The 26,028-nt window shown below is 52.4% G+C and overlaps 2 protein-coding genes across 5 annotated transcripts; one reads left to right on the forward strand and one right to left on the reverse strand.

Moving 5' to 3' along the window:
* Positions 1-104: 104 nt before the first annotated feature.
* On the forward strand, positions 105-6,164 carry LOC100621024 (keratin, type II microfibrillar, component 7C-like). 4 transcript variants are annotated; one of them, XM_084955782.1, is made up of 5 exons: positions 105-213; positions 2,018-2,146; positions 3,715-3,935; positions 4,927-4,958; positions 5,450-6,164. In XM_084955782.1, the coding sequence occupies exons 1-5, from the start codon at positions 211-213 to the stop codon at positions 5,521-5,523; spliced, it is 459 nt and encodes a 152-aa protein (XP_084811908.1). In that variant the 5' UTR covers positions 105-210; the 3' UTR covers positions 5,524-6,164. The 4 variants fall into 4 exon arrangements, with proteins under 4 accessions (XP_084811908.1, XP_084811906.1, XP_084811910.1 ...); XM_084955780.1 differs by having other exon boundaries at positions 117-213; positions 5,662-6,164; XM_084955784.1 differs by having other exon boundaries at positions 126-213; positions 5,453-6,164.
* A 7,473-nt stretch (positions 6,165-13,637) lies between these two features.
* Positions 13,638-19,331, reverse strand: LOC100523123 (keratin, type II cuticular Hb1). Its single transcript, XM_021091683.2, has 9 exons — positions 18,616-19,331; positions 17,666-17,874; positions 16,924-16,984; positions 16,058-16,153; positions 15,669-15,833; positions 15,267-15,392; positions 14,803-15,023; positions 14,526-14,557; positions 13,638-14,255 (listed from the first exon to the last, which is right to left on the reverse strand). The coding sequence occupies exons 1-9, from the start codon at positions 18,982-18,984 to the stop codon at positions 14,041-14,043; spliced, it is 1,494 nt and encodes a 497-aa protein (XP_020947342.2). The 5' UTR covers positions 18,985-19,331; the 3' UTR covers positions 13,638-14,040.
* Positions 19,332-26,028: the final 6,697 nt, after the last annotated feature.

Raw genomic sequence — 26,028 nt, forward strand, 5'->3', positions numbered from 1 at the left:
CCAGCCCAGAGACCACCACCTTCCCATCTGGGCTCAGGGGATGGGCCTCGCCATCCCCCATTAGAACCCTGCAATTGTGACAAGGTGAGGTCACAAAGCCCCCAGGGAGGGGAGGCCCCGTCCTCAGAGTGAGCATTCTGGGAGCTCCTTAGGCTAGAGCCAAGCTTCGGGTCCCAGAGGCGGTCGGAGGAGACACCAGCTCCGTTCATCATGGTGAGACTTGTCCATGGGGCTCCCTGGCTCACACGGGGTGAGGGGTCTTGGACTCCACCCAGATCTTTTGGACCCAGCGGGACACAAACTTGTCTGCTGTGTCTTCACCTTTGGGGAAGAAGGGGCAGGAAAAGATGGGGAGTGGGAAGAGGCAGGGATGGGTGGGAGGTGAAGTTTTGTCATCTGTTTTTGTCCATTCGCCGCCACCTCATCTGCCTTGGAAGGACATTTGCACTGGGCTGGCGTGAAGGGTTCCTGTGCTCTGGGTTGAGGGGTGTGCGTGTGTGGCTGGATCTGTTCACCAGGGTGTAGAGCAAAGTGCACGGGCTTTGGACACAGCCTGGCTCAGCTGCTGACGGGCAGGGTCACGCATGACCCTGTGGCTCCCTCCTGCCTTGCACGGTGGTTGTAATGAGCATCGGCTTGCCCCAGGGAGAATAACAGAGACTGTAGCATCTACCTGGCTTCCTTCGCAGGTGGACGTGAGCCCCAGTGAGAGGGACAGTGTAGGGAAGAGACTTTGGAGTGTGTAAGGCACTTTGAAAGCATCATCACTGTGCCTGGCTGGTCAGGGGTTGGCATGAGCAGACAAGGTGCAGGAAGGGAAAAGACCCCCTGATTTTGGTCCCCTGTAGACAGCACTTCCCATAGTGGCCTTAGGTTTGGGGAAGGAGCCAGAATCTGGACCCCTTTTCACTGATTAATAGGCAACATCAAGTTAGGAGAGTTTCCTCATTGTTAGGAGTTCCCTTCGTGGCTCAGTAGTCAACGAACCTGCCTAGGGCCCATGAGGATGCAGGTTTGATCCCTGGCCTCGCTCAGTGGGTTAGGGATCTGGAGTTGCTGTGAGCTGTGGTGTAGGTTGCAGACGTGGCTTGGACCCCGAGTGGCTGTGGCTATGATGTAGGCTGGCAGCTAATGCTCCAATTTGACCAATTTAGCCTGGAAACTTCCATCTGCCTCGAGGGTGGCCCTAAAAACCAACAACAAAAGTATTTTTAAAATTAGGAATTATTACTGAGCTTTTGTAACCATTTAGATGATCCTATGTGGGAAAGGACAATAATTGATTTTCTAGAGTTAACTGCAATTGTGACAAGGTGAGGTAACAAAGCCCCCAGGGAGGGGAGGCCCCGTCCTCAGAGTGAGCTTTTTTTTTGTTTTTTTGTTTGTTTGTTTGTTTTCGTCTTTTTGCCTTTTTCTCAGGCCGCTCCTGCAGCATTCGGAGGTTCCCAGGCTAGGGGTCTAATCGGAGCCATAGCCACCGGCCTACGCCAGAGCCACAGCAACTCGGAATCCGAGCCGCGTCTGCAACCTACACCGCAGCTCACGGCAATGACGGATCCTTAACCCACTGAGCAAGGCCAGGGATCGAACCCACAACCTCATGGTTCCTAGTCGGATTCATTAACCACTGCGCCATGATGGTAACTCCAAGAGTTAACTGTTCTTATGTCTGGGCTAAACCTGTGTGATTTTCAGTCCAATGACTCAATAGACGGTTACCCCTGTTACAAAGGACTACTGCCCTTTGTGGCTGAGTTTATGCTACCTTTGGCATCTCCAGGCCTGGTGGCCCACCTGCCCCTATGCCCGGCAAGCTCATCCTTTCTCTCAGCAACCCTTGGGGATGGGAAAGATGATCACCCCCATATTACAGATGGAGGAACAGAGGCCCTGATCGTTAAATGATCTGCCCAGGCGAGAAGGCAGGTGGGCCGGGACTGGAATGGTCTTGCTGGCCCCGTGCCGCTCTCCTGATCTCCCTGAACCCGCCCCTCATGCTGCTGGCCCCGCCCCACAGTGCGAGGAGATAAAGACAACTGCACAGAAGCACATGCAGAGCCTGAGACAACACAGCAAGGAGGAGCTGAACAGGCTTAACCAGGCCATCCAGCGGCTGACGGTGGAGGTGGACAGCACCAAGAGCCAGGTGAGGGGGAAGAGGGGACAGCGGGGTGGCGATGGTAGGAGCGTGTCCACTATTTAGGGTGGCTAGACTAGACCTCCTACCCCCCACCCCACCCCCATCCTTTGGAATAAATGGATAGACTGTCTCTTTGCAAGAAAGAGCCTGTGGCTGCCTGTGTGCATCATGCTTACGTTTGCCCAGGACCCTCTGTGTGTCCTGTGGGTAAGTAATTAACACGTAGGTACATATCTCTAAGGACGCATGCTTGTTAGTATTTTGCTTCTTACAGGCATGCACACTTTTACGTGCGTATGTTTTGTGGGTCCTACACAGCATGACATTTGAGCCCACCTTCAGGAATGGCAAGATTTTCCTCTAGAAATGCAGTTTTCTGGGTTCTCTCTGAGAACCTGCAGAGCTGGCGCTCTTACACTATGATCCCCCATGGTAACATGTGGTGAGAGAAGAGAGGTCTCTGTCTTCTCTGTCATCCGCACCCTGGGGACATGCTTCTTTTGAGCGCCGCAGTCCCCACTGCTCCAAATTGCATCCCTTGACACCAAGGCAGAGGTGTCTTTGCCATCTGTCATCACCGTGGCTGGTACTGTTATCTTTGTAAGACAGAAAAGGCTCTGGACCTAGGTCTGTCTCTCTCTAAGGTAAGAAAGGAGAGAACTGAAAATACGAAAGAGGTCCTTGTAATTTCAGGAAAAGGAGAGTGTGTATATTTCTTTGTGGAGCTGGATAATATTAGCATATACATTTGGCATTAATTTTTTATGCCTCTGGCGAGACTCTGTAAGCATTTGTGTCCAGGACCCAGGCTTTAGGTCTTAGAAAGAAGAGATTCCCACATGCATGCTTGCTTTTCTCTCGACCTCTCTCCCTCTCAACCTCCTCTCTTTCCTGCCAGCCGCCCTCTCTGTCAAGGCCCGCTCGCCTGTGCTCCACCTGGCAGAGGGAAGGTGTTCTGCTCCCGGTCTGATATTGTTTTCTGCAGATACAAGTGTCTCAGGCTCTGTGGGATATTCTCGGGGGGTCCTCCCTTCTCCAGGGACCCATAGCTGTCCAGATTCCTGGGGATGGCAGAGCGGGTGGGTGGACCACCATGGTTCCATGTCCCTTCCAGCCGCTCTGATTTCCCACTGGCTTCCTAAGCAGCCCACACATGTCATCAAGGCAAGACTTTATTATTATTATCTCCCCCCAGAGACCGCAAATTCTAGTCTCTTGTGAGGAAAGGAGACTCTTCCTGTTAGTTTCCCCAGTGAAACAATAATCCCATGTCAGCATGTTAGCACGATATGCTAAGAAACACATGCTGCTTCCTGGACCCTAGCTCATTTCAGACGTGTCATGAAATTAGAGGCAACAGGCTCTCAGCCACCCCAGACGGCTGGCCCCCAACCTCCCCGCTGGAAGCGGGGCAGACACACAGACACACCCTTCAGAACAGGCATGCTCACGTCTCACAACGATCTCTAATCCCTCCTTGGCTCTCCATCCCCCGAGAAAGGTCTGGATCCTCGAGCGGGGAGAGGGGAGCGCCAAGGACGTCCTCCTGTCTATGGTCTGCCCTTCGCCCCCAGCCCTGCGAAGCAGAGAGAGGCAAGGACCCCCCAGCTCTGCAGGAGGAGGGTGCCTCAGGCAGTGCCAAGAGCAAGCTGGCCTGGCTGGAGGCCGCCTTGCAGCGGGCCAAGCAGGACATGGTGCGGCAGCTGCGTGAGTACCAGGAGCTCATGATTGTCAGGCTGGGCCTGGATTTTGAGATCGCCACTTACCGCAAGCTGCTGGAGAGCGAGGAGAGCAGGTGAGGGTGGGCGGTGCTTCAGATGTGGAGGTGAGGGGTGCGAGGGCACAGGAAGGGCCCCGCTTGGGACTTTACCAGCTGCAGAGGGGTGGGGAGAGGTGACCTGGGGATCTAGGGCTTTGTTTTGGAGCTAGTTCTCCCCCCTGCACCGTACAGCCCTTTAGACAAAAGTTCCCATCTAGTAAGAACCCTTGGCACCTGGAATAGGGCCACTCACAAAGTCAAGATCAGAGAGCAGGGGCTCATTTGTCTGTGGAAACAATTGCGGGGACCGAGGGCTGGCTAGGGAGGGAGGAAGGTCCCCAGTGTGAGATGCCTTCTCCTCAACGCTGCCCCTCTGCCCCAGACCTGAGGGAGGCAGGGTTTATGGCAACAGGTAGGGCCTGGCTTTTAACCTTAGGCAGGTAGGGACTCAAGGGTTGCCCATTCCACCTGGGCCCACCAGGCCGAGGGGAGGCAAAGGGAACCCCCCATGCAACAGACCTGCTGCACGGAGTGTCTCCTTTATGCTGCACAAAACCCTGGGAAGGAGGTGCTCTGATCCCCATTTTACAGATGAAGAAACTGAGTCTCCGAGAGTAAAGGACCACCTCCAGGACACACAGCTAGAAAGTGACTGGGTGAGGCTTGAACAATCCTCTCCAGCCAACTGACCTATGGCCTCTGTCCTCTCCTTCAAAACGGCCCCTTCTGGTCTCTAATTTCAAGATAAGTTGAGGCCAAAGACAGTTGTAGGCCTTCTGCCTTCTCCTTTCTCCAAGAATTCATCAATAAAAGCGAGTTATTTGGATTGATGGCAGGAAGGGTTGAGTTTAAACATCTGGAAGGAGTCTTTGCTCCAAAGGGCTGAGGCGACCTGAGAGAACCAAACAGCTTGCAGGCGGGTAGGATTTCTGCCTGTGCGGAGAGGCCCAGGAGGGTTTTGTTTTGGAGAATGGAAAACATTCTGCTTAGTAGCTGGATCCCCTCACCCGCTTTCTCTTCCCTGCAGGCTTGGTCTGGGACTTGGGGCACAGAGCATCAGTAAGTAAAAAATGGAGTAACTTGGGTCAGAGGGGTCAAACCTCTTTTTTTTTTTTTTTTGTCTTTTTAGGGCCGAACCCACGGCATATGGAAGGAGCAAGGAGCTCTGGCCACTGGCCTATGCCACAGCAACACCAGATCCCAGCTGCTTCTGTGACCTACACCATAGCTCACGGCAACGCTGGATCCTTAACCCACTGAGGGAGGCCGGGGATGGAACCTTCCTCCTCATGGATGCTCGTCAGATTCGTTTCCCCTGAGCTACAACGGGAACTCCTTTTTTTTTTTTCCGTAGAGGGGTCAAATCTTATTCCAGCTCCCCTCCTCCCGGGTGTCCCCCTTTCTTGGCGGGAGTGGGGGTGGGGGGCTGTTTCTTTACGTGGGGGTGACTTTTTGTGTTTATGTATGTTGGCAGAGGTGGTTCTGTGGTCTGCTCTTGGTGGGGAGCATCTGTTGATGTGTCCTGAGGAAGTTGTTTTGGTTTGTCCCAGCAGGAGAGTCTGTATCTCACGTCAGGGAGGAGGGGGTCGCTGAGTTTGTTTCTTGGGGGATGACTTCTGTGTAGCTATCATTTTGGAGAGTTTGCACATCTGTCTCCCGCGGCGAAGGAGGTTCTCTGCATCTCTGTATGCCTGTCTTCTGGGGCGGCGCGGGCAGCAGGGAAGAAGGGGTTTTCCTCCTCCGATAATCGCTCTTCGCTCAGCCCCGGGCAGCGCTCCCACCGGCGGGTCGCCCTCAGCCTCGGGGTCTGCCAGCCTCCTGCCGCCTGGAACAGGCCCCGGCGCCCTGGACACGAGCGCCCCTGGCGGCGGCTGCGCGCTCTGCAGCTCCCCCGGCTGTGTCGCGGGCTGCGGCTGCAGCGGCTCCCCGAGATGCTGAACCTCTGCCGCCCAGCCCCGGAGAAGTCAAGGAACCCTAGCTTCTGCCCCAAAGATTTGGCCCTGTGTCTCAGACACCCCCTCCCACGGTGCTGGTCCTGGCCTCACCTCTCCCTCTTGTCCCCCGCCCCAGAGTGGAAAGTCTTGGAATGTAGTTTAATGGACCATGACAGACTCGTCCCCAACGCAGGGACTGGCTGGACGCTGTGCCACTGGGAGGCATGGCGTGTGACTTACCCGGAGCCAGCACCCCGCCCCTTGGAACACCTCCCTCCTCCGCCCCTTTTCCTGAGACTCCTCCTTTGCAATAAAAAGTTGTGCGGTGGAAGGATGGAGCCTGCGGGCTGTTTGTGCCTGGATTCCTCAGGCTATTTATCCTCAGAGTAAAGACAAAGCTGGTTTGATTTGGGGGAGGGGAGAGAAAAGGGGGAACACTACCAGGAAGCAGCCCTCCCCTTGGAATATGTGGGTCCACATGATTTCAGTTTACAGTGGCATCAGAGAACCAGCATCTTAGAAGTTGGGTGTGTGTGTGTGTGTGTGTGTGTGTGTGTGTGTATGAGAGAGAGAGAGAGAGAGAGAGAGAGCGCGCACCTGGTAAAAGGGAAGGAAGGGGTGACATCATGCATGAGGGTGGACTTATTCCCAGGACGGGTCCACAGGTGGCCGTTCTTGGCAGAGTTGCTGAGAACCGCATTCATTCAGCCACTCACAGGCCACTCCACAGGCACAGACTGGTCCCCTGAGGGTCAGGCATAGCCCTTGGTGGACAAGACACTCCAGTCCCGGCCCCTCTGAAGATGGTGCTCTGGTGGGGAGGCAGGTCAGAAACCAGGAAATGGACCAGAAAGAAATACAGTGAGGAGTTCCCGTCGTGGCACAGCAGAAACGAATCCGACTAGGAACCATGAGGTTGTGGGTTCGATCCCTGACCTCGCCCAGTGGGTTAAGGATCCGGCATTGCCGTGAGCTGTGGTGCAGGTCACAGACGCAGCTGGGATCTGGTGTTGCTGTGGCTGAGGTGTAGGTCGGCAGCTGTAGCTCCTGTTAGACCCCTAGCCTGGGAACCTCCATATGCCGCAGGTGCGGCCCTAAAAAGACAAAAAGAAAGGAAGAAAGAAACACAGTGAGATGGAGGTGAAGGGGAACCTCCCGCTGCTGCCCTGGCAGGGGCATTTGAGGACATGCCCAGGGGCCAATGGCCCTCGAAGATGGGGGCTGGAGGAAATCAAAACAATAGCATGGCCCCGGTTTTAGCTGAACAAGTGATGGGACATTGGGCTGGAAGCAACAGAACCATAGAGCATGGCAGAGGAAGGCATGAGCTTTGGAGTCAGAGGATCCAGCTCTGCTTCTACTCCCAGGTCTCTGGTGTAGTTTGAGTTTTCTCAAGGAAGCTGGACTTTGGGTGAGCAGAAGGTGGGCCAGTTTGTGGGGGAGTGTGGCCAGGGAGAGGCTGGGTGTCTGAGAGAAGCCTCCATTCAGGGAGCTCACATTCTTTTCTGTTGCAAAAAGGATTACATCACTGAAGCATCTGGGGAACAATGGTTCCTGCTTTCTGTGTCCCTGGGTGGAGCGAAGGTTCGTCATTGGCCCGAGGCCTCGGCTTTACCTTTTAAGGTTCGCTAGTGCCAGGGTGTCTGCTGTGTTCTCTTGGGTCTCTGCCCAGAGACCAGGTACCCAAAAGGCCCCCTTCCTGGATAAAGAGAGCAGTCTCATGCAAGAGGAATGGGACCAGAACTTGGCTGGGCAGGCTGCCACCCACCTGAGGGGTAGGGGACATGGGCCTACTGAACTCACACCAGTCCCATTTGATCCAATCTGACCAACACCAAGGGTATAAATGTTTTTTTCCCAACCTCCCCCCCCTACCCCCGCCCCAATGTAAAGCAGCTGCCTGAAAGCAGAGCTGCTCCTCTAGAAGCTTGTTTCAGTTGGATTTGGTGTTCCCTGCATTTTTCGAGGACTTAACGACAGTCCCTGATATTCAAGTTCAGGTTTTCTCAGCTCCTGCTGTGCTGGTGATGTGAACAAAGGAACTTTGGGGGAAGCGCAGAAGGAAATACCCCCGCCCCCCAGAGCTGTAGGCAGGAGTGATGGTGAGCCTGCTGCATCGAGCATCACCGGGGACCCGTCATGGATCGGTCATGGGCCACATGTCTTCTTTCCAAATACACAGTCCTGATGTCCTCCCGGGAGATCCCAAGGGTCATGGGGTCAGGTTTGAGGTTCTTGCTGGGCCAGGGCCACGTGGGCCACCAGCAATGTTTGCGGTTTGGGGACCAATTTTCTGAGTGACTTCCTGGGCCACAGGCAACCTTCCAGGCCACGACTGGAGAGTCAGTCCACGCCCATGGACAAGCTTTGTGAGTCAGGGTGACTTCTGAAGCGTGGAGGGATGTTACCCGTTCAGTCATCGCTTCTCAGCGAAAGGGGACCCCAAGGGATCAGCCCTGTTGGCTCACCACGCCTGCCTCACACTTGATAGCAGCGCTTAAAGGGTTGGATGCGACTTCACTGTGAAACTGACAGCACTAACAGCCTGAACCTAGCCAGAACATGGCTTGGGACTTGAACCCGTGTTTTAAATTAGCCCTCACCCGATGTCTGGACTTACTGAGGTTGAGGTTCTTTATGCCTCTGTGCAGAAGGAATTCAGCAAAAGACAAAGTGATAGGCAAGAAATAGATGTATTAGGATAGGACGCTTGTGAGATGCCAGGGGGCAGGCGAGGCGGATCCAGTGGGCTACCGTTTTATCCTCCAAGGGGAGTGGGGGTTGGGAAAGCCTGCCTCTTCCTCTCTGGGAGTAGTGGCTCCTCCTTAGTCTGGTAAGGAGTGTATTCAAATCATCCTGCCCTTGGTTTGAATCTGAATGCAAACCTCATTCCATCCCCCATCCAACGACCTGAGGCAATTGTCACCCCTCCACTAGTCAAGCAAGCCTGCCTTGTTCTGATGGCTTTTTTGAGCAGTTTATTAACTTATAGTGACCTCCCAAAGTCCCCTAGATTTCCCTCTCTATCTATGATCCTCTACTGGGACTTCTAAAACTACCTGTGCCTACTCCATCCCTATCAACTGTGTTTGAGTCTTTATTTGAGCCCCTCAAGGACCGTGACCTATTTCAGCCATCCGTCTCCAGAGCCTGCCACGTAGTAGGGATGAAGGGACCGAGGGTCTAGGAATTGGGCCCTATTCTTCCACTATTAACATGTGTCATTCTAGGAAGCCCCCTTGGGAATTTCTCAATGCATCTAAATGTGCTGCTAGGTGCAATATATCAACCTGTCTGGACCAAAATAAAAAGGAAGGACCCAGGTTCTGTTCCCAGTCTTGCTGTTACTTTGGTCTAGTTCTGGGCCTCAGTCTCATCCTCTCCAGATCTAACTGGTGGAGATTCACTTATCCCTTTTATTTTTCCTCCCTTCTTAACCCCCCTGCATTACAGTTTATCTGTAAAACAAGAATAGCCCCGGTCATAGGATTGTTCCAGAATTAAATGTATTACCATACGCTTAAAACATAGTAAACATTGTAATTAAGTTTTCATTTACTGGAGTTCTTGGGAAGGATTTTGAGCACTTTTTAAGAAGGCTCTGAACTTAAAGTAGGAGCTACAGTAATTACAGGACAGGCGGTGTAGTTTGGGGAGTCCAAGGCTTGGAGCTAGGGTTCCCTAGCCAAGGGCATCTCCCCAGGGTGACCCTCAGCAAGACTTGACATCACCAGTCCCGCCGGAGCCCAGTTCTCCATCTGTGACCCCATCTCACCAGCACAGGTCCACTTGTGTCCTCACATTGCACCATACCCGCATGTACCCACAAAACTCTCTTCACACATGTACACAGAGGTAGACATTCACACACAATATCACATCATATTAGAACCCCCACAGTCACCCATACACGTACATGTTTCCACACAGGTGCCCAAATGTGTGCGATCAGGCACCTGGAGCCCATCATTCCCTTCCGAAACTCCCAGTAGCCTAGAGACAGTGAGTTGTGCTTGATGAAGATACAAATAATGTGCACACAACACAGTGTGTGGCACCTGGGCTCCCTACTTCCCTCTCGGTTCTCGTCCTGTCCCACTTCTCCTTAAGAGTCCTATAACATTCCCTATTTATGGCAGTCAAGACATGGAAGCAACCTAAATGTCCATGAGTGAGCAGATAAAGAAGATGTGGTACATATACACAGTGGAATACTACTCAGCCATAAAAAGGAATGAAACAAAATAGTGCCATCTGCAGCAACATAGGTGGACCTAGAGATTATCATACTAAGTCAGAGAAAGACAAATATCATATGATATTACATATGTGGAGTCTAAGAAAAGGATACAAATGGACTTATTTGCAAAACAGAAACAGACTCACAGACTTTGAAAGACTTACAGTTATCAAAGGGGACAGGGGAGGAGGGGTGGACTGGGGGTTTGGGATTGGCAAGTGCACACTGAGGTATCTGGAATATTTGGCCAACGGCGACCTGCTGTATAGTACAGAGAACTCTACCCAATATTCTGTGATCATCTATGAGGGAAAAGACTCTGAAAGAGAATGGGTGTGTATATGCATAACGGAATCACTTTATTATACAGCAAAGAAATTACACGAGAAAGAAGAATATGAAGTTCTCGTCATGGCTCAGTGGTTAACGAACCTAACTAGTATGCATGAGGATGTGGGTTCCATCCTTGGCCTCGCTCAGTGGGTTAAGGATCCAGCATTGCTCTGAGCTGTGGTGTAGGTCGCACACGTGGCTCGGATCCTGTCTTACTATGGCTGCGTCGTAGGCCAGCAGCTACAGCTCCAATTCGACCTCTAGCCTGGGAACCTCCATATGCTGCAGGTGCAGCCCTAAAGAGACAAAAGACAAAAGACAAAAAAATGTTTCTTACAGAAGAAATGACCGCAACCTTGTAAATCAACTATATTTCAATAAAACTTTAAAAAATGAGAAGATGACACAAATGAATTATTTACAAAAGAGAAAGACTCACACAGGAAACAAACATGGTTCCCAAAGGGGAAAGGTGGAGGAGGGAGTGGGGTGGGGAGTTTGGGAGTAACAGATGCCCCCTAGTATATATAAAATAGAAAACAAGGATTTACTGTAGAGCACAGGGAAGTGTATTCAATAGCTTGTAAAAACCTATAATGGAAAAGAATCTGGAAAAACATATAACTGAATCACTTTGCTGTACACTTGAAACACAACATTGTGAATCAACTATTCTTCAATTAAAAAAAAAAAGAATAAAAAGAATCTTTCCATAGAAAAGAAACTCATGGACTTGGAGAACAGACTCGTGGTTGCCAAGGGGGAGGGGGAGGGAGTGGGGTGGCCTGGGAAGCTGGGGTCAATAGAGGCAAATGATTGCCTTTGGAATGGATTAGCAGTGAAATCCTGCTGTATAGCACAGGGAACTGTCTCTAGTCACATGATGGAGCGTGATGGAGGATAATGAGAGAAAAAGAATGTGTATATGTATGTGTGATGGGGTCACTTTGCTGTACAGTAGAAAATTAATAGAACACTGTAAACCAGCTATAATGGAAAAAATAAAACTCTTTAAAAAATAAAAATAAAAAAAAGAATAACAATGCTTTAAATGGCTAAGGGAACTCAGCAGCCATTAGCCATAGTCCAAGCATTTCCTCTTCCCGCCCCCCACCCACTAGAGAATACATTGAGGCCCAGAGAGGGGAGGTGACTTGCTAAAGGTCACACAGCGGGGGGGGGGGGTTCATTTTCTTCACCATTCAGCATCACGGGTGTTATGGATGTGATTCATTCATACTTGCTGCTCTGCTTGAGCCTGTCCAGGAGTGGGAACCCAGAGGGAGGTGAGGATTGTGGAGCCAGAGTAGGAAAGAGAAGGTCAGAGGTCAGAGCCAGAGGGAGGGTGAGAGAGTGAAGGCCCAGCTGGGCTGGTGAGACTAGTGATACAGGGAGGGCAGGGTCGGTTGACAGAGCTGAGAAATCCCTCAGGACTGGTGGCTTCTGAACTGGGGAGGGATGGTGGGTTCTGGAGCCTCAGGTCTGCTCTCCTGACAGGGCCTGTTTCTGAGCTGTGTGGTGTCAGAGCACAGAGGGCTGGTTAGAACAGTTGCATATTCTGGAACTCTCCGAGGGTTCTGTCCTCCGAATTCCATTGGAGGTGTGGAGGGGACAAGTTGGTGGCCAGGAGCCCTGGAATTAATCCTACCCCTCAAAAGAGCCTGTGTCTTTTCAGGCCATTCACTTCTGGTCTGTCAATATTCTTTTTTTTTTTTTTTTTTTTTTTTTTCGTCTTTCTGCTTTTTCTAGGGTGGCGTCCCGTGGCATATGTAGGTTCCCAGGCTAGGGGTCTAATTGGAGCTGCAGCCACCCGCCTATACCAGAGCCATAGCAACGGGGGATCCGAGCCGTGTCTGCAACCTACACCATAGCTCATGGCAACGCCGGATCTTTAACCCACTGAGCAAGGGCAGGGACCGAACCCACAACCTCATGGATCCTAATCGGATTCGTTAACCACTGCACCACGACGGGACCTCCTCAATATTCTTAATTATGTCTATTGCCCTTAGAGGCGTGGATGGGGACTTTCATTTCTGCTACGGTTTGCTGGGCCTGGAGTTGGAAACTTAGAGATTCACTCTATGTACTGATGTATCTTCAGGGACTCTCCTTGACCTTTAGTGAAGCTGAGGGGCCATCTCCCCACTCCCACCAGCACTCGTAAGATCCTCATCAGTGTTGGGACTGCATTGCCTGCATAAAGGAGTTTGATGGCCTGGAAGATGTGGGGACCTCTCTCAATGGGCTTGCCATCTCTGATCACAGATAGAAGTGTAACGAGAGGCTGGCCATGGCCTTGGTCCCTGGAAGGATTTGCGCTTTCCTTTCTACAATAGAATCCTATGATGATAAACACGTATTGGGATTATTTTGTGGCAGGCGCCATCTAAATATTGTACATATATAAAATTCCTTAAGCCTCCCAACAACCCTAGGAGGTAAAAAGAGAGGTGCTCTTTTTTTAAAAATCATTTTTCATGGGAGACATATGGAAACTGAGGCACAGAGAGGGTAAGACAGTTGCCTAAAGTCACTCAGCTAGGAACAGAGCCCATGTTTGGATCCAGGCAGTCTGGCTCCAGAGTCTGCATGCTCACCTGTATGCATGTCACATAATCTTGCTGTTTTCTAGCTTGGAGGCAATTTATCAGCTAATGGCAGTTCTCCAAACTCCCAAAGAACTCTATTTTTAAAAAGGTAGCCATATCAAAGGCTGTTTAAAATTTGTCATGTTCATGTAGTCGCCCCTTAAAGAATTCTCATAAATGACTCAGGCATGAATGAGTCTTTCCCACCAAAACCAGGAGTGATATTTCCTTAAGCTTTGAGTGACTGGTGAATCTATCCATCAGTTTACAAATGCATAGAGTTGTCTTCTGGGAGGCAGGTGGGATTAAGTAAGATGAGCACTAGATATGCACGCGAAGTTCAAATCCCAGCTGCGCCACGGAACTCAGGTGTGGGGCCCTGTCCTATCTACTTGGGGCCCCTGAGCTCTGATTTCTTCATCTGCAAGATATCTGGTGAAGGAAGTGGGGATACAGTTGTAGGATGTAGTGATTCAGCGCAATGCTTGGCTAAATCTGAGACTGCTGTGAACCGAGGGACAGGGGACTGGAGTGGAGACCCCAGATTTGGGGGGGTGGGATTCTCTGCTCCATGTGACTTTGGGGACCTCCACCCCCCAAACTCTGAGCCCTGAGAAGGATAAGAGAAGTGCAGACAAAGTCCAGGGTTGGCTACAGTGATTTATTGGAAGCACAGATAAAGAAAGAGATGAACACGGCATAAGAGGAAGGGAAGATGCTGCGACAGAGTGGGGGCTTTGGCCATTGTCCCCATGGCAGCCCAGGGTAGGGTCCTGGTTCTGGTCCTCCCTGCCCAGGGATGTCCTTCCCTTGGGCGCCAAAGAGATTTCTTTCTACGGTAGCCTTTCCCAGCGCGGGCGCACAGCCCAGGGACAGGGGATCAAGCATAGGCTTGAGAGGTCAGGAGTGGGGTGGACTTTGCAAGGTGCCAGAGAAGAAGCCCCGGGCTGGCTTCGCCCAGGGGTGGGCGGGGCCCGGCCAGGCAGGGCGGGCTTGCGGGCTGCGCGCCTGAGAGGTGCTGGGACGTGCCTGAGTTGGGGCGCCTAACACTTGCGGCAGTTGCTGGTGCAGGAGCCCACGCCGCCGGTGCCCAGGCCACAAGACGTGACGGAACTGCAGGGGCCGCAGGGCGCGCACAGGCCGGTGCTCACTGCCACGTTCCCGCTGCAGGGGGCGCTGCAGACGCTGCCCGTCACGGGCCGGGAGCCAGACACGCAGAGGTCCCCGCACACGACCCCGCCCCGGGAGCTGCTGACACCTGCGAACCCCAAAGGCTGAGTCAGAATTCTTGGAGTGTAGAGACCCCCGCCTCCCTGGGGATGGTCCCTCCAGGCATCTTTACTTAACAGCTCTGGGTCTCTCTAGTCCCAAGCTGTGGCCTCTCCTGCTGTCAGACCCCAGATCCCTCCCCGTGTGATGCCAGCTCATTCTTATATGCAGGTCTTAGGCACTCTTATCTTTAAGCCCCCTCCTTCCATCCCTTACAGGAAGCCAGTAAATCCATCCACGGAGGGCCTGTGTTACTCACAGACATTCACGGAGCCAACACCTTCACACAGCCTAAGAGGGAAGAGGAAAAAGGCAACATGAGTGATGGCCAGGGTTGCAGACCAAGCTCCACAAATTCTAGAAATGAGGTCCAGCCGTGGTCAAGACAGTAAAAGCAGAGGGTCTGAAGGAACAGTCCTCCAAAACTACCACCCTATCCCGAAGTGATAAACGAAGGGTTTGTCCCAGACCTTGGGCGATAGTGCAGCCAAGATCAAGGGTGAGCTTGGGCAAAGGGTGGGAATGGGATGGCTCACCTCTGCTCCTCGCCCTCCAGCAGGCGCCGGTAGGTGGCGATCTCGATGTCCAGGCCCAGCTTGGAGTTCAGCACCTCCTGGTACTCCTTGATCAGGCAGGCCATGTCCTGCTTGGCCTTCTGCAGGGCGGCCTCCAGCTCCGCCAGCTTGCACTTGGCATCGTTGAGGGCCACCTCGCCCTGCTGCTCAGCTTCAGCCACGGCAGCCTCCAGCTTGGAGTTCTGGGGGCCCAGAAGAGAACAAGGTGGGTTGTGGTCCCTGGGTCTCTGTGCCCACGTCCTGGATGTGTCCAGGCTCTCCCCAGCCAGCAGGGATCACCCCGGAACAGGCCTCTCCCCTTCATCACAAGGGTCTCCCTGAGCGACCACCACCTAGTCATGCACATGGGCTGAAGAATGAATGGTGAGATCCATTTGGGCGCACACGGGCTGTGGGAGCCTGGGTGGGCCTCCAGGGACCCCTACCTGGCACTTGGCATTCTCGATCTCGGCCGTCAGCCTCTGGAACATGCGGTTCAGCTCGTTGATCTCCTCCTTGGTGCGGCGCAGGGTCTCCCCGTGCCGGACCACCGTGGCCTTGATCTCCTCACACTGGGGGAGGCAGAGGGGCCTGTGAGACTCAGGATGAGGCTTCCTACCCATTCAGGACACCACAGGTGTCACATTCAGGTGATGGTGCAGGCCGTACAGTGCTCACCTGTGCAATCGCACATGGCAGCCCCGTCCCGCACTATAACCTGACAGCTGCCTGCCCTTCTCCCACCAGCCCTAGGAATCAGAATCCCCAGTCAAAAGAGGCCTCGTTCATATGCCCCTCCCATCCCTGCCACTGCCGTGACGGGGACGCAGGTGTCCTGGGCCACTCGCCTTGCTGCGGTACCAGCTCTCAGCCTCGGCCCGGCTGCGGCTGGCGATGTCATCGTAGTGAGCCTTGATCTCCGCCACGATGTTATCCATGTTCAGGTCCCGGCTGTTGTCCAACTTGACAATGACCGAGGTGTCTGAGATGTGGGCTTGGAGGACGCGGATCTCCTGCAGATGGCGGGGGTGGAAGGATGCCAGGGGCTTGTTCACATCATGGCCTCACCCCCGCCTCCCCCAGTGTGGACCCAGCCTCCTCAGCCCTTCCCTGCCCCCCAGCCCTGCCCCCTTCTGACAGCCTCTCCCGCCCAGATCCCCGTCCAGCTGGGACCCCAGACCAACACGCGCTCGTCTAGGCCAGCTGCTGCTTTTCTGCCTGGACCACAACCGCTCACCTCCTCATACAGTCGCCGCAGGAAGTCGATCTCCTGGACCAGGGCCTCCACGTTGGCCTCCAGGTCTGACTTGCGGACGTAGGCGCAGTCCACGTCCTGGAAAGGTGGGCAGCGGCTTTGAACTCAGAGGTCCCCCGGGGATCATCACCTCAAACTCCTCTCTCTTCTCCCCCATGGCATGGAGGTGGGGCAGGGGGACCTCTCAGTGGTCCTCGTCCCTTCCCATCGCCAGACCCTCTGCCCTGCCCTGGAGGTCCGTCCCAGTCTACTCTCCTTCGGAGAACAAACCCCTCGAGCCTTGGAGACGGACCCAGCATTTCAGCCCCCACGTGAGACCTTTCCCCTCCCACCCAGCTCTCCTTCTTACCCTCCCCTGCACCAGGAAGCCTGCAGACCGGCGGACTCTTGTTCAGCCACCTTGACCCTTCCCTGTGCCCTAGCACTCCTCCAAAAGTCCACTCCTGGCTCTGTCCCATCCTGCCCCAGACCCCAGGACTATGCGCCCCCTCCTGGTCAGACTTCCTGCAAAGCTAGACAGCAACTGCCCCTCAGCAGACAGCCTGAAGCCGCCAAGCCTCCAGGGGATGCCAGCCCCAGCCCCAGCCTCTGAAGCAGCACCCAACATCCCGAGGTCAACTCAGCCATCCTCCTGCCCCAGGGCAGGGGGCCAGTGGACCTTCCAAGGTGATTGCCCTTGGCAAAGCCCTAGCGAGCCCTTCGCAAGCTGATCTCTGGAATTTCCCATCGTGCCTCGGCAAGGTCACCGCACCCCACACGGACGGAGCTCGAGACCATGGGTCTTCCCAGCAGGAGCCCGGCATTCTCAGACCCCTCACGTGTGTGCGTCCTGATCCCGTGTCACTCACCTTCTTCAGAGCCACAAACTCATTCTCGGCCGTGGCCCTCAGGGCAACTTCCTCCTCATACCTGAGGCAGAAGGGGGCAGAGGGTGAGGTCAGGGAAGGGCGAGGGGCAATTTTAGCAACTTCTCAACCAGCCGGAGCCCTGGCAGCCCTGCCGGGTCCTCTCTGGTTGGGTCTGGGATGTGTCTGTGCTTCTCTCTCCGCTTTGAATTGGGGAGGGGGCAGTCTGTGGGGCTACTCCTCTGGGACCTCACAGCCCTGTTCCCAAGGCGGCTCTGAGGTCACCTCTGGGGGAAATAAGGACTCAGCCCCAGCCCCTGCTAGGAGTGGACACAGCACCTGGGGGGCACCGCAGCCCCGGCCTCCCCTCACCCAGCTCAGCTGTGGGAGGGCCTGGGAGTCCCAGAGGCCCTCAGTTAGGTCAGCACCTTGAACTTGGCAGCTCTGAGTGACACAGAGGCTCCTATCAGATCCAGGTGCTAAGGTGGGAGCCTGAGAGGCCAGGAGGAGAGAGCCTGGCAGACCGGAGGCCTCCCCGCTCTGAGAAGAGAAGCCCAAAGGAGGAGAGGTGGCTCCTGGGGGGTCACGGCCCTGCTCTCAGGCGTCTGGTCAACAACTGCGTGATGAGCACTCGACCTGGCCTGCAGGGTGCTCGCCCTTCTTGGAACTTCTTCTCTGGTCTCATCCAATGGGCTTTCACCCAAGTGCATTTCCTGAGCCCAGCATCACCCCTGGCCACACTCACTTCTTCTTGTAGCCCTCCAGCACCTCCTGCACGTGGTTGAGCTCGGAGGCCAGCCTCCCACTGTCGGCCTCCACGAGCTCGGCCTCCCGCCTCAGCGTCTCGATGTAGCCATTGAAGAGCGGCTCCAGGTTGCTCTCGCAGCACTGGCGGTTCTGGTAGAACTGCAGCTTGGTCTCCAGCAGCTTGTTCTGCTGCTCCAGGAAGCGCACCTGCCATTTGGGGTGGGAGGAGGGGTCAGTTGGCTCCTAGTGTCCCAAAGCCCATGGCGGGGGGGGTGGTGAGGAGTGGGCTGGGGAGGGTGCTGATTGTTTTAAGACAAACCGCCAAACTGAGAGCTCCGCAGAGAGTAGATAGAGAGAAGCAGTGGGAGACAAGGCAACTTCTGGACTTCAGGATTGTGATCTCTGTTCAAATTTTCCAGCTTAGGAGTGAGAGCAAGGGGCCGGGAAAGATCATTCCTTGCTCTCAGCTGAACTGAATTATCCTGACCCATTGAGTCTGGGTGGCATGTCGGGTAGAGGTCTTTTTGCTTCTGACTCCACCATCAGTGCCCAGCCCGATTTGCGAATGGGTGGGTTCAGGTAAGGTGTGATCAAGGACACCCATCCAAAGGATGACCTGTGATCCGGTTCCTATTTCTTATGTGCATTCTTTGTGTCTTGTTTGCATGTGTGGCTTTCTTCCTCTGGCATGCCTTTCCAAGCCTTGTCCTTGTCTGTCTGTGGGGACTCTGCCCGTCTGGACAGAGGTTGTATATGATGACGGTGCTCTCATCAGGAGCCCCTGGCTCTGTACTCATTTCTCTGGTCGGTGTGTGCCCCGGATCTGTGTCCCTCGCCTCCATCAGCGTGGGAGCTCATCTGGACCCCATCTCTTCTGCGCCCTGACTACCCCCTCAGGGCCTGCCCAGGAAGGGAAGGTTCAGGAAGGGTGTGATGAAGGACACCCACCTTGTCAATGAAGGCGGCGAACCTGTTGTTGAGAAACTTGATCTGCTCCTTCTCCTCTTGCTTCACACACTGGGCGTTGGGGTCGATCTCCAGGTTGAGGGGCGTGAGGAGGCACTCGTTGATGGACACGGTGGTGATGCAGGGCGGGCTGGGACGGACCACGCCGCCAGAGCGGTACCCGAAGCTGCGGCCATAGGAGCCAGCGCGGAAGCCTCCGCCGACGCTGCGGCTGCCAAAGCCCCCGGTGAGGCCGCGGTAGCAGGAGATGCCCCGGTAGGGGGCGGCCGAGATGCAGCAGCGGCCGGGCCGGGGCCCGCAGGCTGAGGCGCAGCTGAAGGTGCGGCTGCTGAATCCTGATCTGCAGGTCATGGTTCTTCCGGGTGTTTGGGTTGCAGAGCACAGGATGGGAGAGCTGGAGTCCTGTGGAAACTCCAATGTGCCTCTGAAGGAGCCCCGGTCCTATTTATGCTCATCTGGAAAGGGCTTGGCTATGCAGATGGGGTTGTGGCAATTTGTGCTTTATGGGCTTGGGTGGCTGGCTGGGTCCAACGCCTCTCTAGAATGTGCTTTAATAGTGGAGTGGCCCGCACCCTCCTCTGTGTAAAGGATGCCAATACCTGGGCTACAGGGGGACTCAGCATGTTTCATCTTCAAAGTGCCTGCCAGCCTGGCATGAACGCATCTGATGATCCTGGACAGAGAAGGGCAGGGCAGTGCTGGGGAGGGAGGAATGGGGTCATGTGAAGGGGAGGCGAAGGGAGGCCAGATGTGGGAGAAGCTGGGGACCTGTGTGTGTGGGGGGTGAGAATGGGGGACCTAGGAACGACTGCAGTATCAACCAATGATTTCATCCCATTACTGTCCAAGGTGCTAGTTAGTATAACATACATCTATATTTCCTCCATCTCCAGATAGTCCATTTGGCTTCTCAGTTACATCTGACGTCTCCTGTCAGGCCAGCAGCCAGTAGATTATTAACTATTTGTGTTGTATGTCTTCTTCAGGTTTTATCATGAGAATTTTCAACTATACAGAAATGCTGAAAGAATAGTACCTGTATAACAACCTCCCTGATAGATTCTGCCCAGGAACCTAGATTCAGCCGTTAACCTTGTGCCATATTTGCTTTTCCCATTTGCCTAATTATTTGACAATAACAGAGAGCATGAAATATAACCCCTAAATACTTCGGCATGCACTTCTTAAGAATAAGGACAGTACCATTTTCACATGCACGAAAATAAATGATAATTGCCATGAATCTTTTTTTTTTCCGTCTTTTTGCCATTTCTTGGGCCACGGCATATGGAGGTTCCCAGGCCAGGGGTCTAATCGGAGCTGTAGCTGCCAGCCTACGCCAGAGACACAGCAATGCAGGATCCAAGCCACGTCTGCAACCTACACCACAGCTCACGGCAATGCCGGATCCTTATCCCACTGAGCAAGGCCGGGGATCGAACTGGCAACCTCATGGTTCCTAGTCGGATCCATTAATCACTGAGCCACGACAGGAACTCCCCATAAATCTTTTACTACCCATTCCATATTAAAATTTCCCAATTTTCCTATGAATTAAAAAAACTGATTTTTCTATAATTTCACATATGGCTCTATCTTTTTGTTTTGTTGTGTTTTGGCCTTGGTGTGCTGTGGCTTGATGTGAGATCTCAGTTCCCAGACCAGAGATTGAACCCGGGCCACTGCGGTGAAAGCACAAAATCCTAACCCCTAGACCATCCAAGAAGTCCGATCCTGTGTTTTCTATAAACTGGCAGTGTAGTCTAGAGCTAGGCTGTTCAATGTGATCGCCAATAGGCACATGTGGCTATTGACATTTTAATTATTAAAGGAAATACATTCCAAATCTAGCCGCATGCCACTCATGAAGAATGGCCACTTTACTGGACAGCACAGATGCGGAACCTTTCCACCACCACACCAGCATCTACTGGATAGCGCTGGTCTAGAGGCTTGATTGGGTTTAACTGAAACATTTTTGGGCAGAATTCTTCATCAATGATGCTATGTAGCTCTTCTTATATCATCTAAGGAGGCACAAAATGTCAGTTTGCCCTGTTATTGGCGAGGCTAAATTGGATCACTTGAGAACCTTTCCCCTTTACAACTGGAAAGAACTCTATAGGGCAACAGAGGTCCTATTTTTTTTTTTTTTCATTGTCTGTCTACTATGTGACCATCCTTATATGTCATACATGATCTCTAATCCTCATATCAACTATATATCATTATCTCCATTTTACGGATGAGGAAACTGAGACACAGAGAGGTTAAATAACTTGCCCAAATTCCCCTAGCTAGTAAGTCGTGGAGCTCAGGAGATGCCATGCCTTCTCACCTACAGGCTATGTCAACCCCTAGATTTCCTAGGGGAAATGGGATAAAGGGAGATCCCATTGTGTGACTCATCAGTAATGAACCTGATTAGTATCCATGAGGATGCAGGTTCAATTCCTGGCCCCACTCAGGGGGTTAAGGATCTGGCCTTGCCGTGAGCTGCACTGCAGGTCGCAGACCTGGCTTGGATCCGGCATTGCTGTGGCTGTGGCATAGGCTGCTCTGATTCCACCCCTAGCCTGGGAAACTCCATATGCTGTGGGTGTGGCCCTAAAAAAGGGGGGGAGGTGGAGAAAGTTGTTCGGGAGAGCTTATCTGTGGATGGAAGGTTGGGAGAGTCAGTCTAAGGAAGTTGGGTAGAGTTAGAGGAGGTTGGGCTGGTTAGAACCAGGCGGGCCAGTGGGCATGCGTGGGGCGCGGGGCAATGAGTGGCTCAGGGCTGGAGTACTGCAGGGCCCTGTGGCTGAGAACTGAAGGGAGGGATGGAGAAGGGCAGTTTTAGTTATTTGTTTACCTCTGGTATATTGTAGGTACCCTGATAGATTGTACTGGGTTCTACGTACCCATGACGCACCTCATTCCAATAGAGCAGGTCTAAGAAGGTGACCCCCTAAAGTACAGGGAAGAGAAGTGAAATGCCATGGCTGGCAGCTGCTGTGCCTTAGGGTAGCGCAGCTTAGGGCAGGAGGGAGGATGGGGTTGGTGGGAAAAGAAGGAAGAAGGAGAAGAGAATAGTGTATCTGAGCAAAATATTCAGAAGTGGGGCCTTGTGACAGGACGGACATGGGGTCATGGACTGTGTCAGCCATCTGGCCATCCCAGAGAAGGGCGTGGTTCCTGAGGTCACTTTATATGTTTGGGGAGCTGGGCCAGCTCTTCTGACGCCCTTTATGCCCTCATCTGCCACTGGGCACTGCCCACCATGGAGCAGTAGTGCTCCCAGCCAGCTGGCTGGGTATCCCCCAAGCAGAAGCCTCATGAGTCAGAGTGCAGCTCACACTCGCTTTGCGTTTTCTACCAGTGTTACTCCCTATAAACATGATACTCATAAACACGAGCTAATTATTTTTGGCTGGCTCTTGCCAAGCAATTTCAAAGAAACAATTTAGGACAAGATATTTAAAAAATTCAAATGTGACCCCATTTTATTTAACTTCTGCTATTATTAATGTCTGCTCCTTTCAAAGACCTAAAAGGACTTCCCAGTCAAGGAGTTCCCACTGTGGCATGGTGGGTTAAGGATCTGACTGCAGCAGCTCAGGTCACTGCGTGGGCGCGGGTTCAATCTCTGGCCCAGCTCAGTGGGTTAAGGATCCGACACTGCCGTCGCTGTGGCATAGGTTGCGGCCATGGCTCGGATTCAGTCCCTGGCCTGGGAGCTTCCACATGCTGCAGGTGTGGCCAGAAATAAGTAAATAAATAAATGAAAGGATAGTTAATGTGTAGATTTTATTTTTTCTTATTTTATTTTCTTTTTCTGACTGCACCTGTGGCATATGGAAGTTCCGGGGCTAGGGGTCACCTTGAAGTTGCAGCTGCTGGCCTATGCTGCAGCCACAGCGATGCTGGATCCAAGCCATATCTGCAACCTATGTCACAGCTTGTGGCAACGCTGGATCCTTGACCCACAGGAGAGGCCAGGGATGGAAGCTGCATCCTCACAGACACTAGGTTGGGTTCTTCATTCATTTAGCCACAATGAGAACTCCCTGTAGATTTTCTTGGAGTAATAAAAGCTTGTGGTGGGGAAAGGGGAGAGGTAAGGGGAGAGGTTGGCAGAATCACCACTTTATTATCTTGGCTCTGGCAATGGGCACTTAATGGAAGTTAAAATTGCTCTTATTGTGAAATATATCACCCCCAGAAGAGAATGTGTCAGTAGTGTGTCTACCATTTATGGGAAGAAATAGAACATATGTATAACTCAGGAGCTCCCTCTGAGCCGTGTCCTCACGGGACCGCCTTCCCTCCTGACCCACGGATGGCTCCTCTCTGGGCTTTTGGGTTGCATCATTCCCTTGCATTTCTTTACAGTTGTAAGACTAAGGAACACATCCCTAAATCATACACTATTTAGTGTTCCAGGTTTTGAGCTGCATAAAAATCCATTACATTGTGTGTATTCTTTCATCTCTGGTTTCTTTTCTTCGGTGTTGCCTCTCGTAACTGTATTGTGTTCATTTTCACTATGGATTGTACTCACTGTATGAATAGGTCACAGTTTATTCATCTTTCTACCCTGATGGCCTCATGGTTGTTTCCAGAGTTTGTATTATGCAGAGCTGCTGTGAACATTTTCCTCCATGTCTTCTGGTGTATTTGTGCAAGAGTTTTTCTACGGTATGTGGCTATTAAAAAAAATTATGTAGGTGGCATATGATTAGCATAGAAAATGGTTTTATAATTATTCTTCCAAACTTAAAATATAAGAATATCTTTTGGAGTTCCCGTCATGGCGCAGCAGAAATGAATCTGACTAGCATCCATGAGGACTCAGGTTTGATCCCTGGCCTTGCTCACTGGGTTAAGGATCTGGCATTGCTGTGGCTGTAGTGTAGGCCAGTGGGTACAGCTCTGATTCAACCCCTAGCCTGGGAATCTTCATATGCTGTGGGCGCAGCCCTAAAAAAAAAAAGAATATCTCTTGATGTTTGTTTTCATCTTCAGAAAATATTCTAATTACCCCACATGGATTAATGCATTTCATGGTTACGATTACCTTCTGAGGCAGGTGTTATTATCCTAGTTTTACAGATGAGGACACTGAAGCCTAGAGGATTAAGAGATTTGCTCAGCTTGTGTCGTTGGAGACAGCGCTGGCCCTCAGTGCCTGCTGTGTTTGATCCCAATGTAAGGGATGAGTTTAATCTCATTGCATTGCACTCCTATTCACTGTCTGCCATCGATCAAAGCACCACATAGTAGATGGTTTATATTTGGCACATTTGCAGACACTCACTAATTGCCTTCATCCCGTACCTCTTCAGGGTACAAGCCCTTTAATGTGCTCTCAGAGTTCAGGACCAGAGGTTGGAGGAGAGCTTATCCTTGTTTGTTGGGAGCCTCCAGTTCTAAGAGCAAAGCTTGACATGTAGCCAGATCAGGAATAAAAATGCAAACCCTGAACACACCAGTGAGTACAAATATTTGGTTCATGGCTATAGTCCAAGGGCTTGGCACATAGTAGGTGCTCAATAAATATTTGTTGTGTGAATGAAATGAGTACCAGCTACATATTAAGTGCTGAGTAATGGAGCCATCAAAGCTTGAAGATTAACTATGCAAAGCTTTTTGGTAGGATGGGGTGGGGCCCAGATGAAGCAGACCAGAGGGCGGCCATTCCTGGGGGGCGGGGAGAGGTTCCTGGCTGGGGCCTGAAGGAAGGGCGAAGTGAGCAGATGTGCCCTTTACCAAAGTGAAGACCTTGACCTGAGTGATGATGGGGATGGTAGGGAGAGGTGACCAATAAAAGCAAGAATTCTGAAGGCCACAGGCCAGAGTAGAGATGGGGGAAGGTTGAGGAAGGAAAGAGAGAAGTGGATGGAAGGTAGATTTCTAGAGAAAAGGAGGGACAAGATGCTTGGTCTTGGACAATTACTCTCCAGGGCCACTGGGAAGAAGGACAGAGACTGGCTGGGGGTAAGGAAAATGGGAGGGGAGACTGGGGGAGACAGAGGGGAGAGGAGGGAAGTGGAAGATAGTGGAGGAAAAAGAGGGAGCAGACAGAGAGGAGGGTGGTCAGGGGACACTCCTGGGGTGGAAGGGCAGGGGAGGAGGAGGTTGAAGGGGGAAGGGACACAGAGTTGAAGACAAGGTGTAGACTGATCCAAGAGGTAGGCAACCTTGGCTCTGGCTCTAAAACAATGAACCATCACGGGGCAGGGACATGGCTGGGGGAGGCCCAGGGGCTCAGCCTGTTTATGAGAAGGGACCTCACCAAGGGTGGAGCTCCTGAATCTGGCTTCATCCTCTGCCAGACTCTCCATGAAAGCCTTGGCCCTCAGTCCTCTGGTGAGTTCTCACGGGTAGTTGGCCACTGTCCCAGGCTCTCTTGGCCGATGTGAGGCTCTCCTCGAATCCCTGTGCTGCTGCCTGGTGGCAGCTGGATCTGAGGTCAACTCCCTGATTAACAACAGCCCAAGGGTTATGTGAATAGCCATGCCCTCACCCCTCAATTTCCCTCACTGGAACCTGGCCTTGCACCTGCTTTCTGTGAACAAAAAGCGTGTGCTTCCAGGGTAGAAATGTCATGACCTCTTGGATATCTGCAAGTCTAGAATACAGTTTTGATATTCTCCAGATGTAGAGTCCACAGGCTGTCACCACAGAGCAGAATGCCATGAGCCTTGCTTCTGTGGTCTCTGTCTCAACTGACTCTCCACTGTCATAGCAGCTCATGACCCTTTACTCTTCTGCAAGGGCCCTCAAGGGCTCCTACCATCCACTCTCTGAAATACCTCCAGGCACATCTTTTAAACCAACAATGTCCATCCTGCTGCCTTCCTGAAACCTGTCCTCACCCTTTCCTGGGAGCCTTTCTTGTCTTTCTCATCAGTCTGGCTGTACTTGACATCGCCCCAGAATAGGCACTGTCAGTAGGACTTGTCTTCCTGAGCATCTGGTGGTCTAGCTGAAAGGCAGCCCTCTTCAGATGTCTGGACTTTCTCATGAACTTCTGAACTTCTGGGTCTGCCCCATTAGATCAGGAGCTCCAGAATCCATGTCTCTTTCCTCCTCTTAGTGCCTCCCTCCCTCTATCCAAAATTAAGACAGGGTTCAGCATATTGCAGGGACATAGCAACCACAGAATCCCTGAATCCAGCAACACGATGTTGTCTTGTCTAATTCACCGTCTATCTTGGGGAATTTGTCTTAAAACATCCTTCACAGGAACAGGATGGACTGAAGGAAGAACTTCTCAATGTTAAAACCACCTGACCTACCTCTTCTTTCCAGGCATCCCTTGAAACAAGACCTACTTGGTCTAAAAGAAGAGGCTCTGATTTCAAGATAAGGAGGCCTTTTGGTTCACCCGTTTTCACAAACATGGCGGCCACT

Source organism: Sus scrofa, chromosome 5 (assembly GCF_054392235.1).
Source record: "Sus scrofa isolate SSC_HxYL_T2T_F1_AM1 chromosome 5, Sscrofa_HxYL_maternal_Yorkshire_Landrace_v2.0, whole genome shotgun sequence".
Taxonomy (NCBI): Eukaryota; Metazoa; Chordata; class Mammalia; order Artiodactyla; family Suidae; genus Sus; species Sus scrofa.

Excerpts from the sequence above, each read along its gene's own strand:
- LOC100621024 (XM_084955780.1), top strand. Across the intron at positions 3,936-4,926 it reads CTGGAGAGCGAGGAGAGCAG|GCTTGGTCTGGGACTTGGGG; the intron begins GTGAGGGTGGGC and ends TCTTCCCTGCAG. Across the intron at positions 4,959-5,661 it reads ACTTGGGGCACAGAGCATCA|CCCCGGGCAGCGCTCCCACC; the intron begins GTAAGTAAAAAA and ends CTCTTCGCTCAG.
- LOC100523123 (XM_021091683.2), bottom strand. The coding sequence starts at position 18,984 with ATGACCTGCAGATCAGGATTCAGCAGCCGCACCTTCAGCTGCGCCTCA. Across the intron at positions 15,393-15,668 it reads AGAGCTGGTACCGCAGCAAG|TGTGAGGAGATCAAGGCCAC; the intron begins GCGAGTGGCCCA and ends TGCCTCCCCCAG. Across the intron at positions 14,256-14,525 it reads TGTTGGCTCCGTGAATGTCT|GTGTCAGCAGCTCCCGGGGC; the intron begins GTGAGTAACACA and ends TGGGGTTCGCAG.